This window comes from Protopterus annectens, chromosome 1.part0 (assembly GCF_019279795.1).
Source record: "Protopterus annectens isolate FY-2018-M chromosome 1.part0, PAN1.0, whole genome shotgun sequence".
Lineage (NCBI taxonomy): Eukaryota > Metazoa > Chordata > Ceratodontiformes > Protopteridae > Protopterus > Protopterus annectens.
The window spans coordinates 1057599486-1057619507 of NC_056725.1; the positions used below are offsets into that span (position 1 = coordinate 1057599486).

The window sequence follows — 20022 nt, forward strand, 5'->3', positions numbered from 1 at the left end:
ATACACCAATGCACTGTATGAACATGTACATAAATGCATGGAACTAGCCATACCCAACAGAACCAAGATGCTCTTCTCCAAAGAAAGGAAGCCAATCTGGTGGTTCCCTGCCATTAATAAACTTGACAACAGAAGGAAGAAACTGTTGAGAAAAAGGTGAAGTCCCAAGACTGGAAACACTCCCTTATTAGCAACAGCATAAAGTTGAGATCCCTCATCAAATCCTGTAAAGTCAGCTATGAAGACAGAATTGCGGCAGACACTAAAAACAATCGCAAAGCCTTTGATAGTTATATCAAGAACCTCCATGGCAATACCCAGATTTGCTCTGAGTTGCACAATGATACCTCCTATACTGAGCCAACAGATATTGCCAACATACTGGCCATCAGATTCAGTGGCAACTTTACCCCTCTCTCCCCCTCTAAAGGACCAATCACAATACCAGAAGAATACCAGGCACCCAGCATTACTGCAGCACAGGTTAAAGCTGCATTGTCCAAGGCCAGGAATACAGCTTCCATGGGACCCGATAATATCCCTGGCTGTGTTCTACATGAACAACAAAGCGAACTGGCACCACATCTGTGTGCCCTGTTCAGTCACAACTTCACCTCAGGATTTGTCCCTACTGAATAGCGCACTGCTACAGTCATCCCTCTCCATAAAGGGGGAGCAACTACAGACACTGGTAATTATTGCCCCAATAGCCTGAGTCTGATATGTAAAATTATGGAGTGCATCATCATGGACCTGATTAGCAAAGATATTGGAAATCTCAAAACGCTAGACCCCACGCAATTTGGCTTTGTGAAAGGGTTTGTGAAAGGGAGATCATGCCTGCTCAACCTGGTTGACTTCTTTGACTCAGTCACCAGGGCTGTGGATGAAGGTAAGGCAGTGCATACAGCCTCCCTCGATCTGGCCAAGGCCTTTGATACTACTCCTCACTCAGGAATTATTGATAAACTCACAAAACTAGGCATCAACTCCTATATCACTAGGTGGGTTGCAAATTGGCTCACAGATAGGACACACAATGTGAAAGTAGTAGAGTCCAAGTCAGACTGCCAACCACTCAGGAGTGGAGTCCCACAGGGATCGGTCCTGGGTCCTCTCCTGTTCGGCATCTACTCTCAGAAGTCCAGACCAACACAAAGGAACACTGGCTGACCAAGTTCACAGATGACTGCAAGCTGGGAGTCATTATTAATTCCCCAAGTAATGCAGACATCCTACAGAAAGGCCTCACTGAAACCAATGACAGGTGTCAAAACCATGGCATTAAGCTTAATGCCAAAAATTGTGTTGTCATTCTCTTTGGTAAAAACTCAGTTCCCACTAATTACCACACTGATGGGAGTGCACTGAACACTGAAGGTGTTAAAAGAGATCTGGGGACGCAGGTTGACAGCAACCTCTCCTTCGACCACCACATTGCCACTGTGGTCAGAAAGTCCTTCTATGTGGCAAATCTTATTACCAGGGGCGTTGCATCCAGGAAGAAAGAGGTCATCATCATCTCTCTCTACTCTTCCCTCATTACACCAATCATTGAGTATAATGCCACATTTGGCACGTACCTCATTAGACACCTGCAACAGCTGGAGAGGCCACAGAAGTACCTCATGAACAGTATCGTAGATATTAAACACATGTCCTACACGGACAGACTCAAAAGACTCCAGCTATTCTCTGTCTCATATCGTCTACTTAGAGGTGATCTTTGCTTGACTTACAAAGCCATGTCTGACTCAGCTCTGCTAAAAATGCTACATCTAAAGAAATCCCAATCCCTCCACACAACACGCTCCAGAGACCTCAACCTTATTACCGCAATCAACAGAACATGCTGGAGTGACAGGTTCCTCACCCAGAGACTGCCCAAGCTATGGAATAGACTCCTCATACATGTCAAGCAGAGCACCTCGCTGTCTCTCTTCAAGAGAAATCTTGATGAGTGGATGGGTAATAGAAAGTCCACCCCGGGGATCACTCCAGTGGATCTACTTGATAGAAGCACTGGGAACTAACGTCAGGCGGCATGATGCCAGGGCACTTCTATGGGCTAGGTTTATAAAGGCTCCAGGGTCATTAGCCTAGTACACACCTATGAACCTATGAATTATTGAATACAGAAATAACATATAGGAACAGCTAATGTATTTATAGCATGATGGCTGCAGGGAAAAGATCAAACTGGGGTTTTTTGAGTTTATTGATAATTTACTGACAGACAATTAGAATACAGCTTAAAATGATAAGAGAAATATGAAAGGAGAAGTTATGGAAATGAGCAGCAAGATAAATGGATAGAGGAAGAATTTTAGTTAGTGGTGGGGTGTGAGAGAAGGAAGACAGGTAAGAGTTTAGGAAATAGTGGAGTATGAGGAGAAACGATAAGATACAAAAAGACTGGGAAGCAAAGTGACTGTAAGAGTTGGAGGAAAGCAATTTGAGTAAAGCTAATCAGGTAAGCAGGAAGAATAGAGCCATCTGTGGCATAGGTGTTGTTTAAGCAAAGTTTTGAAACTACTGAAGTTTTCTATCTGTTTTAACTGTGTAGGGATTTAATTCCAGAGTTTTTGACACATAATGAGAGTGGAGAGAGTCTACAGTAGTGTTGAATATCTTACTGATACACAGTAAAAGTTTACTGGAATAGGGAAGGTCTCTATCGTGTGAATAGTTAAGTAGAGTATTTTGTAAAGTTGGGCATTTGTCTGTAGAGTACAATAGGTTGTGGGCAATGATTAGTTGTGAGTATGTCAACTGGTTTCAGAGCTCCTGCCAGTTTAATTGTTTTAATGCAATGCAGTGGTGTGTTTGTAAGGCTGATTGTTTGGTAGCAAATTTAGCTATTTTGTAGTAGCAGGAGCCTGGTTTAGTTTTACATGTAGCTTTGATATTTGTAAGAATAGGGAAAGCATATAACTGAGAAGGAAGAAGGTATGTTGCTGCTAAGGTAATCCTTGCTTGATCTGTCAGGTAGTTAGTGTTTAGCCCTACAAAGGAAGTAGAGTTTTGGTGAGTTTTCTGGATGGAATGAAGTATGTGGTAATCAAGTCTGAGGTTGTCATCTATTATGACTCTACATAGTTTAGTTTGGCTTATGGTTTCTATTTCTGTATCATTAGTCAGTACTCTGGAAATCCTTCTACGTGGCACACCTCATCACAAAAGGTTTCTCATCCAGGAAAAAAGAGGTCATTGTTCCCCTCTACTCATCACTCATTAGACCCATTATAGAGTACAACACCCCTTTTGGTATGTACCTCACAAGACGTCTACAACAACTGAAAAGGCCACAGAAATACCTCACAAAGAGGATTACTGGCCTCAAACAGATGCACTAAGCAGACCGTCTCAAAAAACTCCAGCTTTACTCTGTCGCATATCGCCTACTCAGAGGCAATCTCTGCCTAACATACAAAGCTATATCAAACCCAGAGCTGTTGGACATGCTCCACGTAAAGAAATCCCAATCCATCCAAGCTACACGCTCTAGGGACCTAAACCTTGTCACCACAATAAACAGAACATGCTGGAGGGATGGATTCCTGTCTCAGAGACTTCCCATACTCTGGAACAAACTACCTATCTATATCAAACAAAGCTCCTCATTAGCACTGTTCAAGAAAAATCTTGATGGTTGGATGGGAGATAGGAAATTCACCCCGGGGATCACTTCTGTGGCTCTGCTTGACAGGTGCACAGGAAAATAATTTTCTTGGGTGGCAAAAGCCAGGGTACCATTTGGCTAGGCTTATACAGGCCCTAGGGCCAATAGCCTAGTACCTACCTATGAACCTATGAACCTATTACTTGACGTAATATGAAATGTGTGTTTCTGATTAAGGTGTTGTTTTGGATTAAATAGCATATGTTTGGGGGTTTTGTTGTTAAGCAGCAAGTTAGAATTTTTTAGCCATATTTCAATGTCAGTAAATGATTTTTGAGTGATATCCTGTAATTTTGCTCCAACAGGCAGGATAGATTTGTGTCCTAAAGACTCCCCCGTCTGTGGAATAGACTCCCTCTCCATGTCAAGCAGAGTACCTCTCTAGCCCTCTTTAAGAGGAACCTGGACAACTGGATGGGAAACAGAAAATATACCTCTGGGATCCCACCTGTGTCTCTGCTGGACAGGGGAAACAGGTGCTTACTTTGAGGGAACATGGGCAAAATTCTTAGCTAGGCTTATAAGGGCCCCTGGGCCAATAACCTAGTATCATCCTATGAACCTAAAAGGGTTGAGTCATTGGCATATTGTATGAGAGTGGCAAGTATTCTAGCGGTATGAAGTTTCCTTAGAAAAATATTTAATAGAAGGGGCTGAGTGATGACCCTTAGGGAACACCAACAGAGACTGGTTGAAATGTTAAAAGTTTTTTATGCCATTTAGTTGCTTGCTGATGACTGCATAAATAACTGTGAAACCAGGAGAGGGAGGAGTAAGTGAGACCTTGTGTTGCAAGTTCAAAGAGGAACTTTTGGTGGGACACTGTGTCCAATGCTTTAGAAAGGTCAAGGAAAAGTGAAGAAACAAGATTGCCCTCATTTCTATACTGGTTTACTGTTACATTTCCTACATTTCTGAAGAGTGATTATGAAGAAAGTTAAAGGTATAGGGCTTCAGCAATATATTTCATCCAGCTTACAAAGGCACAAACACTACCCTTAGATTACGTGATCGCCACAGTCTGTCCTGTAATTTTACAAAAACTCTATTTCTGTCTTCCCTTCCAAAATATAGCCACCTTCTGTATTCCACGCTATCAGGGTGTGATATAAAGTGAAAAATATGATTGGAGTTATACATTTGTACTTGTAGTGCTGATACACTATACAATGTCCCAACCCTCCACCAAACCACAGAAAAAATCACCTTATTGTGATTACGCTAACCATCATTTGCTTTCATCCACACACAGCCTCTCAAATAAATACCCACTTCAGGCAATTACCTATAATGTGATATTACCAAAAATAGTGAACATACAAAGTTATGTATTTCTACATGCAGCTATAGGGTACTCATTCCGGTGTTGACTGAAGTAAAAGTAATTTATAAATAAATATATATATGCAGATTGTGTTGTGGGCAGTGTGCACTATTACCACTGACTGTAGCTCTATCTGGTTTCCTGCCAGAAAAATGAAAGAACAAATGATCACAGAAATGCATTTCAGCTTTTATCTTTCACACACTGTGCTCCTTTCCCCATCCCCATCAAGCTAAAGCAATGATCACATTATTATGATTAGATTAACTGTCTTTGGCTTTCTCTCACAGACTGTCCCCCCAAAACAGCTACTTCTGGTGATCACATGCAATGTGTGACAGCCAAAAGTGGTGAAAACACAGCCACAGTAATTTATTTCAAGTTGCTGTTCCATGGCATCTAAACTCTATGTCAATCCCAGTAACGTAGACAAGTATAAAAAAATTGCATTCTGCTGTGGACAGCATCTGCTGTTACTATTAGTAATGTAGGCAAGTACAAAAAAACTGCATTCTGCTGTAGACAGCATCTGCTGTTACTGCTGCCCATATATCTATCTGGTTTCCTACCCCCCAAAAACCCATATACCTGCAAGAGAAATTCATCCTAGAAGATTCTAGTATCTTTACCTCCCTGTAATTTCTACTCACGTAATCATTTGATTAGAGATTGTTGCAAAAAAAACTGAGATTATTTTGGCTGACAGCAATGGAATACAGGTGGTTAGGATGCATAGTAATATGACACAGATTGGCTGTTCATATTCTTTTACTATGTTAGTGGGGAAGAGGTGAGAAATTATGTTAATAAATGGCATGACCTCTCACATCCTGGTTACATTTCCCATTGATTTTAACAGGAAGATATGGAGTACTTATTTGGCTGGTACAGTTACTGTTCCATCAAAATAACTATCTTGCAGATGTGCTGAGAAGGTAAGATTTTTTTGACTTCATACTGTTTGCACACTAAAAAGATGCATTAAAACAAAAAGTATTTTGCACTTGGAGTAGAGTTAAATTACTGACAGGGCCTACAGTTAAGAGCTTTAAATAAGATGGAAGGTGGAATTGGTGACAGAACAGGTGGTAAGTGTAAAGCAATAGACAGAGGGCAAAAAAGATGGGGATAATATAGCAAATGAATCCAAAAGTAGGGCTTGGAACATAGTTAGGTAGCCATGCTCTACATTGCAAGGAATGTGGGTAGGAAGCTGGGTTTGCTGCAAGCAGTGATGCTGGAGGGTTAGGTGAACATTGGTGTTATAAGAAAAATGGACAAGTGACATGAGGGGGATAGGATATGAAGGTACCTACACATAAGTGTTGCTTCCTTTCAGTATCACAGTACCCATGTTGAACAGCACTTAGACTGTTCCATCTTCCACTAACCTACATAAATACTGGCAAGACACAGTAGTCTACATAAAAATCCCAACATTACAAGTCCAAAGTCATTTAAAGAACCTCAAATGTACCTACAAGCATGAATTTCACACAATCCACCATAAACTCTTAAAACTTGGAAGTTATATTTTAGTTTGCCATTTGCTTACATTTACAGCCTTACATTTAGGATGTGCTCTACCCCACACAGCTTTAAGCATGCACTGATTATTCCTCTACCCAGAGTCTCCTCATCTTGAAAATACATGACTTTTGAGACATTGTAAACCATTGTCCACTAGCTAAAATTCTGGAAAGAATAATATATGATCAAATGAGGTATTTGATTACATTATCAAATATGATATATTAAACAACAACAATGCTTTCACCTGAATTACTGTATGCTTGTTGCAATATAGTTTCTTTCCAGACAAATTTACAATAATATGAACTATGGGCTGCTTACCAGTGCTATTTTTCTAAAGGTGAATTATACATTTGAGACAGTGGTCCATATCAAACTATTATAAAAAGAATTCTCCTATGGTTTCTGTAAAAAAGTAAATCTATTGTTTAAAAACTGTTTGTCAGATAGAACAATGAGAGAATTGGTCAAAGTATGCAAACAGAAACAGGCTCCATATCCTTGGGAGTCTTTGTACTGTATTAGGCCCACTCTTATTCTCACTTTTTATCAATGACTTGTCTTGGGTTCCCATTTAAATTGTCTTTGTTATTTAAATTACACCAAGATTACCAAATCTGAACAAACATTTATAGTCTATCTCCAAGGCACTGCAAGAGACCTGAAGGTAGAATGAAACTGGTTTACAGCAAATTAACTTATACTTAACGCAGCAAAAAGTAAGGTAATATTGTTTGGTTTCCCCTACCTTTTCAAGAATGCAACCTGTATCACAATCTGACCACCAATGGATCTTCCTCACTAAGTAACCATGTCCAAGAAATATTTAGGAATTATTTGTTGCTAATCTTTTCTTTCCTCCCAACACAGAAATAATAGTAAAGTACTGACTCATCTAAAGGTTATTTATAAAATCTGCAACTTACTGAAATTAAAAAAAGACTTAACGGTTGCAGTAAGTGCATATCTGTCCAGGTTAGAATATGCAACAACACAGTCTCAAAATGTCACTGCTTACCAGGTCAGCTACAGTCATGTTAGTCTTAAATACTCGTACCTAAAAATTATTACATAACTACATTGTACCCTAAGAAACAGATTATCTTGAAGGGAATAAACCTATCCTCATGGGGGATTTGAAGCTATATCTCTAGGGAGATCCCTATACAAACTGGCTACTACCGAAGACGCTTTCCCAAGTGTAACAGTTTAGGGAGGCCAAATATCAGACACCATGATAACTTGTCTCCAGTTTACGTTTATTCAAGATATAACTCAATTATTCTTGCAACAGACATCAGTATCTGCACTATAAATGCAAACTAATGTGTGTGTGCATATATGTGTATATATATATATATATATATATATATATATATATAGATATATACATATATATATATATATATATATATATATATATATACATACATACATATATATATATATATATATATATATATATAAAATACACACACACGCATATATATATATATATATACATACATATAGATATATATATATATATATATATATATATATATATATATATATATATATATATATATATATACATGCATACTGTACACACCCCTGTTAAAATGCCAGGTTTTTGTGATATAAATAAATGAGACTACAATAAATCATTTCAAAACTTTTTCCACCTTTAATTTGAATTATAACATGTACAATTCAATTGAAAAACAAACAAATCTATTAGGGGAAAAATATAAAAAATAAAAAACTTACAATATGCTGGTTGCATAAGTGTGCACACCCTTATCCTTTGTTGTGTGTGCAAACCCTTAAACTAATACTTTGTTGAAGCACCTTTTGATTTAATTACAGCATTCAGTCTTCTTGGGCACACACCTGCCATCAATTAAAGAGACTCTGATTAACCCTAAATAAAGTTCAGCTGTCCTAGTAGGATTTTCCTGACATTTACTCTGTTGACTACTGCAGCAAAAGCCATGGTTCACAGAGAGTTTACAAGGCATCAAAGGGATCTCACTGTTGAAAGGTATCACTCAGGAGAAGGGTACAAAAATATTTCCACAGCATTGGATATACCATGGAACACAGTGAAGACAGTCATCAAAAAATGGAGAAAATGTGGGACAACAGTGATGTTGCAAAGAACTGGATGCCCCTCCAAAATTGATGAAAAGAGAAGACAAAAACTGGTCAGGGAGGCTGCCAAGAGATCTATAGCAACACTGAAGAAGCTGCAGGAATTTCTGGCGAGTACTGGTTGTGTACTACATGTGACAACAATCTCCCATATTCTCCATTTGTCTGGACTATGGGGTAGGATTGCAAGACGGAAGCCTTTACTTACACAGAAAAACATCCAGGCCCAGCTAAAATTTACAAAATACATCAAGTCTCCCAAAAGCATGTGGGAAAATGTGTTATGTTCTGATGAGACCAAGGTTGAACTTTTTGGCCACAATTCCAAAAGGTATGTTTGGCGCAAAAACAACACTTCGATCACCAAAAGAACACCATCCCCACGGTGAAGCATAGTGGTGGCAGTAGCATGGTTTGGGGTTGCTTTTCATCAGGTGGAACTGGGGTTTTAGTCAAGGTGGAGGGAATTATGAACAGTTCCAAATACCAGACACTTTTGGCCCAAAACCTTCAGGCATCTCCTAGAAAGATGAAGAGGAATTTCACCTTTCAGCACAACAATGACCCCAAGCATACATCCAAATCAACAAAAGACTGCCTTCACCAGAAGAAAATTAAAGTATTGGAATGGCCCAGTCAGAGCCCAGACCTAAATCCAATAGAAAATCTGTGGTGTGACCTGAAGAGAGCTGTGCACAAAAGATGCCCTCACAATCTGACAGATTTGGAGTGCTTTTGCAAGGAAGAGTGGGCAAATATTGTCAAGTCAAGATGTGCCATGCTGATAGACTCCTACCCAAGAAGACTGAATGCTATAATTAAATCAACAGGTGTTTCAACAAAGTATTAGTTTAAGGGTGTGCACACTTATGCAACCAGTGTGTTGTACGTTTTTTATTTTTTATATTTAATCCCCTAACAGATTTGTTTGTTTTTCAATTGAACTGTACAGCTTATAGGTCGCATTAAAGGTGGGAAAAGTTTAAAATGATTTATTGTGGTCTCATTTTTTTATATCACAAAACCCTGGCATTTTAACAGGGGTATGTACATTTTTTATATCCACTGTGTGTGTGTGTATAGATATATATATATATATATATATATATATATATATATATATATATATATATAAATGTACACAGTTTGCTTACCTAACTTTATATAATGTAGTAAAAATCAGTCTGAGCTTCAATATATATTACTTTCTCCATTTGTTTAAGTGATGTACAGAATTAAACATTAGCAACTACTAACCTTATTCTGCTTATGAAGATGTATATAAACATTTGTAATTCTGAGGGCAGACCAAGTGCAGTTTGCTCAGCTTAGACTTAAACATACTGAAAAAGTTCATATCTCCTATTTTTAACATTTTTCAACTATATGAATATGTACTAGAACATACATAGTGTGCAGTACTACACACAATGGCAATTCCTGTTGCTATAACTCTTCCCACATTACACGTTGGAGAAGCTAATGTCCCCATGGGATCAGTCTTTATTGCTAATATTAACCTACTGTGTATGTGTACATTATTACTTCATTAGTGACACTTATATTGTGCTGCAATCTTTATGCTTGCAACAATGTTCACTTTATGAAGGCTTATTAGTGATGTTTATATTCTGCTGTTTGGTTTACTATTATAAATTTAGCAATGTCTATATTCTGATGTCTGTTCTGTTCATTGTACTTACCTTACCGGCCTAGGTCATGACTGAAAAAAAAGTCTGCAGACAAGTTTGCATACTCGGTTAACCAAAGAAACTAAATAATATAGGTAGATCAGGAAGATATATGTTGATATAACAAAATACATAAATGTAAGATCAGGGAGGAGGAAGAACACCAAACCAGGAAGAGGTAATGGCATAACCATGGTCAGAAGCTAAGTCAAGTGCTCTAGAAGTTAAGGTACAGGAAGGGAAAGTGTGTGTGTGTGGGGGGGGGGGCTGTTACAGTGATAGAGGGCACTGTGTCCCCAGGTACAACACAGAATGATGAGAAAGTGGAGGAGACAGTAATGGAGTTGGGTAGGAGGAAGTGGGTAATAATTATGAGGGATCAAAATCTGCCATGAGACTAGGAGTGGGATATGACTGAGGTATTTTACTAAGAGTGGTTAAGCTGGGTGGTGCAGGACAATATTGAAAAGGGCAGAATTCAAAACAGAACTGGAGGTATCATAAATGTCCAGCATAAAACACTGCTAGCCAATACTTATCATGCAATTATGTGGTTTAGAGTTGTGGGAAGGATAATAATAAAAAGAGAAAGACAATGGTGTGGGGATTTTAGAAGATTATGCTGTGGTGAGGGAGGTGGTAGAAGATGACCTAGGAGAACAGAATCAAATTGAGTAATCAATCTGAGGGAATTGGTTGGGCTGGAGTAGTCAGTGTTATGAACAAGTGTGTGAGGAAGAGGTAGAAAGGCATAAAAAAGAAGGCTAGTGTGGCTGCATATGAATGTGAAGCTAGTAAGAGGGTAAAGATAGGGTCTACAGGAGGTAGAGATGAAGGAGTAGGGCAATAGATAATGCACAATACAACAGACTAGTAGAAAGGAAACAAAGAAGGTGAAAGTGACAGGCAAAAACTTAAAGAGAGTCAGCAGAAGAATCACAAAGCAAAGTAATGTCTCTTTTAGCTATACGGCAAAAAGAAGGGAGAGACAGAGCTCACTCAGCTGAACAAAAATAGGAGAGATCACAGAAGGTTTGGAACAAGTGAATGCTTTGATTGTCATCACAATGGAGAACAGGGGAAGGGTGCCATGTTGGGAGGGAGGCAGGGCAGAATGAGGAAAACAGTGAACAGAAACCAGAATAAAGAGAGAGAGGGGGAGGGAGTAAATGGAGGGAGAACTGGCTGCAATTAGGAGTTATACAACACAATGAGCTACCTCCCACAGCCTTCAGAAATTTGGCCAGTGTCTTTGCAAATTCTTGGCTGTAGATCTTCATGAGATGAGTCATCAGTGCAGAAGTGGCAGAGAACTGCAAAACAGAAAGTATGGGACAATTATATGAGGAAGCACAGGAATAATCATGGAAAGTCCTGGCCTGTTAGCTTGACTACAGTGGCAGGAAATCCCACAAAGAGAATCTTGAGAGAAACACTGGTAGCATTTTTCAGAGGACAGTAATTTCCAGGGCTGCAACCAGCATGGGCTCATGACAAATCTAATCCAGTTTTATGATTGGGTTACAGGACAAGTTGTCAAGGAAGTATCAGCAGACAAAGTACCTGGATTTCAGCAAGGCTTTTAACTCAGTCCTACATGGAAGGCTGAAAGGAAAACTGGATGGGTTGGGTGTACCACCAAGACCAAGGAACTGGAAAGCTGCATGATTATATGTTGACGGACAGTGTTGTGGTTATAGGAACAATATCATTAATTAGAAAACTGAACAAGTGGAATAGCACAGGAGGTCTGTTCTGGCTCCAGTATTCAAGTGTGTTTGTCCCAAGCATGTCCAAAGGAGCAGAGAACAGGATCATCTTCTTTGCTGGTGATGCAGAGACAGGTACAGCAGTGGAGAGCAGGAGAAGATTCTAGGCAAAAATTTGTAAGGGCTCAACAGTTGACTAGAAAGGAAGCATTTGGTGTTCAGTATAAACAAGTGCAAAAAACTGCACTTAGACCACAACAACCCTGTTGTGAAGCATCAACTGGAAAGCAGAACTGAAAGCAACAGAATAAGAAAAAACCTGGGAGTGCTAATTACAAATGAAGTGAACTACCAGCAGCAGAGTCAAAGAACAGAATATTGGGATGTATCCACTGGGGATAGCTTCCAAAAGAAAACAGGTAATGCTTCCACTCTACAGCTTCACACCACACCTCGAGAACTTTGTGCATTTTGGGAGGGCATATACAGAGGGCACAGTGGTGCAGCAGTAACGTCGCCTCACAGCAAGAAGTTCTTTGGTTCAATTCTCATCTAGAGTGCCTTCTGTGTGGAGACTACATGTCCTCCCTGCATTCGTGTGGGTTTCCTCCGGGTGTTCCAGTTTCCTCCCATGTTACAAAGACATGCGACTAGAGCATTTCTCCCCAGGCCTCCGCTGAAAATTGGCTTCATTCCAAGTCGGACTTTCCCAGTTAACAAATGTTAAGTAAATAAATAAATATAAGGAAAAGAAGATCAAGCTGTTGAAATGATTCCAGAAAAAAGCCATGACAAGTAACCATGGAATGGAGGACGAGATAGGCCCACAAGCTACATGACTACAACTGTTTTCAACTGAGACAAGAAGAGAGAAGGGGTGTATGACACTGGTACACAAGATCATGTTGGGAAGATGAAAAGGGGTCAACCTAAATAGGAAGGACAGAGTGGTAAGGAAGAGTGCACACAGTAGATCATCAGATTATAGGGACTAACTACTTTCTTGTTAACCAAAAGTGACTTTTCACAAAGAGGGTTGTAAACCTAATGGAATGGACTACCAGTATAGGTGCTGGAGAGACAAGCCACAGGCATTTAAGATAGCGAAGGATAGGTAGCAAAAGGATAAGAAGGAAAGTAGGGATGGAAGGGTGGAAGAATGTTAAATGCACTTAAAAGGACAGACTAGAAAGGCTTAGCATTGCCTTCTGCCATTATGTAAATGCAAAGTAATAGAAAGGCTTAGCATTGCCTTCTGCCATTATGTAAATGCAAAGTAATATAATATATACGACTTCCTAATGTAACGAACCTTATGATATACAATGAACATTATACTAAAGACATGATACCAAAATGGCAATTATGTATGTGAGGCCCGATTCAGTAATGTCAATCTTGGATTAGTGAAGTGCATATGGAAAGTAGCCTCAGATGTATGCTTTAAACTAATCTGCCTGTATATATTTTCTTTTTACATTACATACAACTTTAAAAGGAGAGGAGTGTTGCCCATGCACAAGTCACTTATGTGCAGTGATGTATGTGACTCACATTCAAAAATCAGTTGTCTTAGTAAAGATGGAATAACAGCAACTATGTTTTAAAGTAACTACACTCTTTAGGCAAATGCAACCAATACAGTAACTCATTTTTTTCCTTACAATCTGTTAGTACTAAGACCCAAACTTTGTTTTTTGCTGTACCTGATTCACAACTCCTATGCCATAGATGTTCTTCCAGATTTCATTAGTCTGCTGACCAAACTGATGAGATGTTACAGCAAAGGACTGTATTGGATATGGTTCAAATACGGCTACACCATGCTCTCGAAGTGCACCCATTGCTTGGTCCGGATCTGAAACCTAATTTAATAATATGAGCAGCAGTGAATTTCAGTTAGAAAATGCAGATACATGCCTTTCATACTGGTCAGTCTTTCATGAGTCACATTTTAAAACAATACTCACACAGCTGACATATCAATATAGTATACATTAACATCCCCTTGACAAACGCAGAACCATATAGCCTACTAATAAGTCACAACATTATGACTGGTCCTCCCCTGGACAACTAGAGTAGCATTTGGTCTAACAATTAGTTGCTTATCATATTAGATTGTACCTATCTTCTCTCATTTCTGACATGCAACATGGTATTTACAGTTTCAGATTTAACAATTAAGTTTTAAAAGATGCCTCAGTGTCTTCTCAGATAGTGGTATTATCTTGGATTAAGTCAGAGGGGGTCAGGACTGACTCCTTGCATCTGAGATTGAGAAAAGTCACCAGTGGCAACCAATGTTTTTCTCCAAAGGAGGCCAAAATGCATTTAAAATACAAGTTTTAAAATCTACTCATAATGAGAAATAAATGTTATATCTGTATTTTGCAGCAGTTGCCTAATGGACCTTTGTCACCCTAATTTGGATTCACTGGCATTTAGAGTGAAATCCTCAAAACTATGCTTGTTTGTTACTAAACATGGGGGAAAAGACTTAGCATTTATACACTGGGTGCATCATTCCCTAATTATTTATGTTGAACGGCTACATTAACTACTTTCAAAAGAGGTATAGACTTCCATTTCATTTCTCCCCGGGCCTCTGCTGAAAATTGGCTTGTTCCAAGTCGGACTTTCCTGGTAACCAAATAAATAAATAAAATGTTGTACTCAGAGACATTTACTATTACCTCCACCTCTCTTAAAAATATATATATTTACTTGTTTGACTTTGATTACCAAGCAAGTCTGACTGGACAAAGCCCATTTTCAGCAGAGAAGGGGGTAAAAAGCTCCACATTACATACTTTTTCACAGGCAGTTAGCACGATAGTTAATAATAATATACTACATAACACATATATATAGTTTAACAGTTGTTCCCCCATGTTAAGTAAACTATACAGTACTTAGAATGTGTTAAAGTTACACATATGTAAAGAACATTCAGCATTATTTTACAGTTTATGCATAAAATCATGCTGAAATTTCAGTACACGGACAACAAATGAAGCACATTCATGTTTTATCCATCCAATCATTCACTTGACAAATATGAATGGGTGAAAAAGTGTGGTGATTTTATGATACTTCAATTATTTGGCTGCTTAAGAAGGGGACATAGTAATGGTGGTGGTACAAGAGTAGGGTTGTTTGGCTGCCAGCTATGATTTCATTGAGATTTTAAAATATAGATGAGAAATGATTAGGATAAGAAGGGAGCTTAGTAAGGGAGGTGTTACAAGTGGAGGACCATTTTGTTGACAGGTATGGTTTCAAAGTGTTTTTAGACAGTGGATGAGATATTTCTGATGTTTGTTGGGAGAATGTTACACAGTTTAGCACTGTATACAGGGTATACACAGTCACCATTATCATTTTAGATTTTTAAGTAAACATTAAGTGTTGGTTAAGCAAGTAAAGTGGGGTGAATACCAGTCAAATAACTGGCTGGTGTGAAAGGACATCTGCCAGGGCTATAAAGAATGTTGCCGGCAATCTTAATATGAGTGTACACTAAAAGATAAGGAAGCTCTAGCCAGTTACGGGACTGAAGTGCGATACAGTGATATGTTTTGTTTAACATGGATACTTGCAAACTTTGCAGTCTTAATACATGATTACTCTTTTTTTTCCATTTGTGAAATGTTTCCCCAGTAAGTTCACTTCTGAAAAGTCTTGACCTTGTGGCAACATCTGCATTTTTGGAACAACGTGCATTTTATCAAGTATTACAATTAATTTTAAGAACTCAGTGGAACCAATCATCAAGTTATGCTTCACACTCAGTCAGGCTTTCCAGAGTGAGCAAGTCACATCCTTGCTGGTGGTGTCACACCTCAAATCTGACTCTAGACATCCCCTTTCATCTGTCTACTTCTTCAGTGACCATCATCATGGACATGTCTACTCTGCACTGGAGGTGACATTATTAGGGAAAGAAAGCGCAGGGTGTATTCATTGGTTCACTGGCAGAGGCCAATTTTCAGAAAAACAAGTTGGAGATGATAGCTGTCTTTCCTACACTACAGCCTTTCCACAACTGCCTCATTCAGGATGTTACTGCCATAAATTCAAACAAAGTGGCAGGGGTATAATACAAAAACAAAAAGGGGAAACTCATTTTAGCCTTTATCCTTGGAGGATATGAAGGTTTGGGAGTATGTCATGTCTTTCAGGTGTGTGTGTGTGTGTGTGTGTGTGTGTGTGTGTGTGTGTGTGTGTGTGTGTGTCTGTTCAAAATTCAAATAAAAAATAGTCATCTATCACTGACTTACAATGAAATGCTGAAGAAACTAAGCAATTTAATGTATGAAAAGTTAATCCGTAAAATGATACCATTCAATGTAACTTAAGAAACACTAAGCTTCAATACTAACTAGCAGCCACTATTGAAAGGAGTATGATTAGGATGAAAAGTTTTAAAGAGGCAAAAAGAAAAAGGATACAACACTAAACTGAGTACAATAAAGGGGAACATAGAGGCTCACCAGGGAGGTGAAGACTGCAATGTGCCCCTGACAGCCCTCAATGATTGTACTCATCAGATAAGTTCCCCAATCCTTCACTCCAGGAAGACTGTTTGGTAAGGAAATATGCTCTTTATCCTTTTTCCTAGTTATTTGTAGCTCTGCCCTATATATAGCTGTAATGGTTTCTCTGTATTTAGCTATGGATGGAGGAACATTGCACTTCCAGCACCTTGTAATTGTATTTTTAGCTGCAAGGAGCATTATATGAAATATGAGGGAGTGTTCTAGACTATGGGGACATATCATAAATAACTAAGTCTTCTGTATTATCTGGTGTAAAAAGATCCAGGGTTATAAATATTTATTTATTTAGTTTAGTTTACATTTTTTGACTGGGATAATCCAACTGGATACATGTCCATTTTCAGCGGAGGCCCGGGAAGAAAAGCTCCAATCATACAGATAATAATATATACATTAAAAAGTAAAGGTTGGTTTACAGAGTATAATAGATAATATCATACACATTAAAAGACTTTTAGGTAAGGTTTACAGACTATAATAGATAATAGGGAATTACAGAAAGTTAGTATTGTGCACAAAGCAAATTTAGTATACAACAGTAAAGAAGAAAAGAAATTAACTATACTAGAGCAGGTATGTACAATGGATATAAAAAGTTTACTCACCTCTGTTAAAATGCCAGGTCTTTGTGATATAAAAAAAATGAGACCACAACAAATCATTTCAAAACTTTTCCCACCTTTACTGTGACCTATAATCTGTACATTTCAATTGAAAAACAAACAAATCTGTTAGAGGAAAAAATATAATATAGATCTTGAGAATGAGCTTCAGTAAATTCCTGAATTGTTTGAATTAAGTGACAAAATGTGGATGCCTGGTACAATATGAAGGAAGCCACCATAATTTAGGCAGAGTCTGGTTCCTGGCCAGAAAATCACACAGTATGATGTCTTGGTCCAAATAAGGACAGTTGCCACTCTATATAAGGAAAGGGGCTTCAGCAATTCTGAATCTATATAGATCCTGTCTATCCTACTGGATGCATGAAACCTTGATAAATAATGGCTATACTGTCTGACTGTGGAGTTAGCTTGTCTCATTATGTCATGCGGGAACATTTCAGCAGTTCAAGTTTCAAAACACTTTGCTGGGGATGACAGAGAAAAAGGATGAGTTGCTGAGGCATTGAGGGAGTCAGTTATACAGTTAAAGTTCCCTAAGAGTATAAGGGATCCTCTGATTTTATCCCGGACAAAATGGCAAATATGATTCATCACATGAACACTAGCAGTGAGGTGAACATAAACAGTGACTATAGCTCATAGTCTATTCTCAGTTCTCATTACTACACCAGCTACTTCACCCCAGAAAGTGCAAAAATATTCAGGAGATGAATTTGGAGGAAACCCCTTCTTGTCAATATGGTGACCACCTTACATTCTGCAAAGGGACAAGCAAAGGAAAGAGATCAAAGTTAATTTAAAAGACTCCTGATAGGGCAGATGGGTCTCCTAAAGGGCAGTTATGTCACAAGAGTGGAACTTAATCTACATACATAGCTGAGTTAATTTGACAGGGAAATTTATACCATTGACAGTGATACTAACTAACTTCATCTACAGTTATAAAACTAGGATTAAGCAGTTCCTCTTCAACGATTCCTTTGCAACGGTCTGCTCCATACATCTCAAAATTTATTTAGGTGACTTATCACAACACAAAAAGTATCCTTATCAGGTGAGCCAGAAAAATTATATCAGGCATTGCTAACTAAGTAACACATAAATAAAACATTTTAAAGCATTCAAGGGCATCAAATATATGACAGTATTCAAGGTTTACTATTTTTATTTATTTTATTTTATTTTACATTTGTTGACTGGGCTAGTCTAACTGGATATATGTCCATTTTCAGTAGAGGCCCGGGGAGAAAAGCTCCAACCAGTTACAGAGACAAATGTGCAATATTACAGTATACATATTCACAATATAAATTAGTAACATACAGTAAAAGTGAGATGAGATAAAAATACTTTGTGAAAAACCCTAAAGAAAGTAGATGTGTTTAATAATTTTTTTTTTTTTAGAAGATGAGGGAATGTAAGATTAGGGGGTGGATGCTATAGTAGAAAGAGCATTAGGAACCAAATTGTGTTGTAAATGTTTGTATATTAGGTGTAATCAGTCAGGTTTGGAGCAGGGACAAAGCCAGTGGTTCTTTAGATATTCTTTAAGATGCCTTTTGAATAGTTGAGTGGAAGCAAGTGAGGTAAGTTCAGTTGGAAGTTGATTCCAACTTTTTCCCACTGTATTGGTGAAGACTGAGTCCCCTTGCTTTGTTGTTTGATTTGACAGTAGACACTAGGAGTTTGTTTGCTGAGCGAAGTGTAGAGAGATTTTTGTAGGGGGTGATCAAATTAGTGAGGATTGGTGTATTATTGGGGTGATAGAGGATTTTTTGAGTTATAGCAAGTTGCTGATAGAGAAGCTTATTATGCAGTTCAAGCCATCCCAGTTGTTTGAGGTTTTGGCAATGGTGAGTTCTATAGGGGGAACAGGTAGCAAATCTAGCTATGTTATTATAACAGGTGGACAGTTTATTAATGTTATTTCTAGATAGATTAGTATAAATTGGAGAAGCATAGAAGAGGGTAGAGGAAAGGTGGGTCTGAGCAAGAGTAAGTCTTGCTGGGGGGGTGAGGAAGGGTTTGATTTTATAGAGTGATCCTAATTTTTTGTTGACAGTTTTTATTGCTGAGTTAATATGGTCATCAAAGCTGAGGGTGTTGTCAATTGTAACTCCCAGTAAGCGGGTTGTGGTATCAGGGACTATATTAGTGCCATTGTTGGAGGTTACTATGAAGTTTGGGGGAGATGACTTAGGGGTAGGAGCAAAGAGTAGTAATTTTGTTTTTTTGGGGTTCAGAAGGAGGCGGTGTTGCATGAACCACTTTTCAACACTGTTTAGTACTGTTTGGGTCTGGAGTTGGAGAGAGTTTATGGATTTGGCAGTGCAAATTAATGTTGAGTCGTCTGCATATTGGATGCAAGTGGCTTGTGGAATATTGGTATGTAGGTTGTTAATAAATAGTGAGAAGAGGACCTAAAATAGAGCCTTGAGGTACTCCTATGTTCACAGGGAGGGAAGAAGAAAGAGTATTATTCCAAAGGATTGCCTGCTGTCTGTTTTCAAGATAGGATTTAAACCAATGAATTGATTATGAGTCAAGTAAATGGGCTTTCAGGGTTTCAATGAGTAAGTTGTGGTTCACCATGTCGAAGGCCTTTGAAAGGTCTATAAATAGAGCAGAAGAAAAAGTATTGTTGTTACGATTTTCATTAATAGAGTTAGCAAAGGATAATAGGGCGGTTGTTGTGCTGTGGAATGGTCTAAAACCATGTTGGCAGTTGGCAAGTAGATTATTATGGATAAGGTTGTTTAGTA

At 38.4% G+C, this 20022-nt stretch overlaps 1 protein-coding gene across 1 annotated transcript in view; it reads right to left on the reverse strand.

Moving 5' to 3' along the window:
- Positions 1-20022, reverse strand: part of LOC122799665 — a 1990791-nt gene that overhangs the window by 1571310 nt on the left and 399459 nt on the right. The window contains exon 9 of the mRNA XM_044068913.1: positions 13779-13937. Within this exon, the coding sequence (XP_043924848.1) occupies positions 13779-13937 (159 nt within the window). The remainder of the gene's footprint in view (positions 1-13778; positions 13938-20022) is intronic.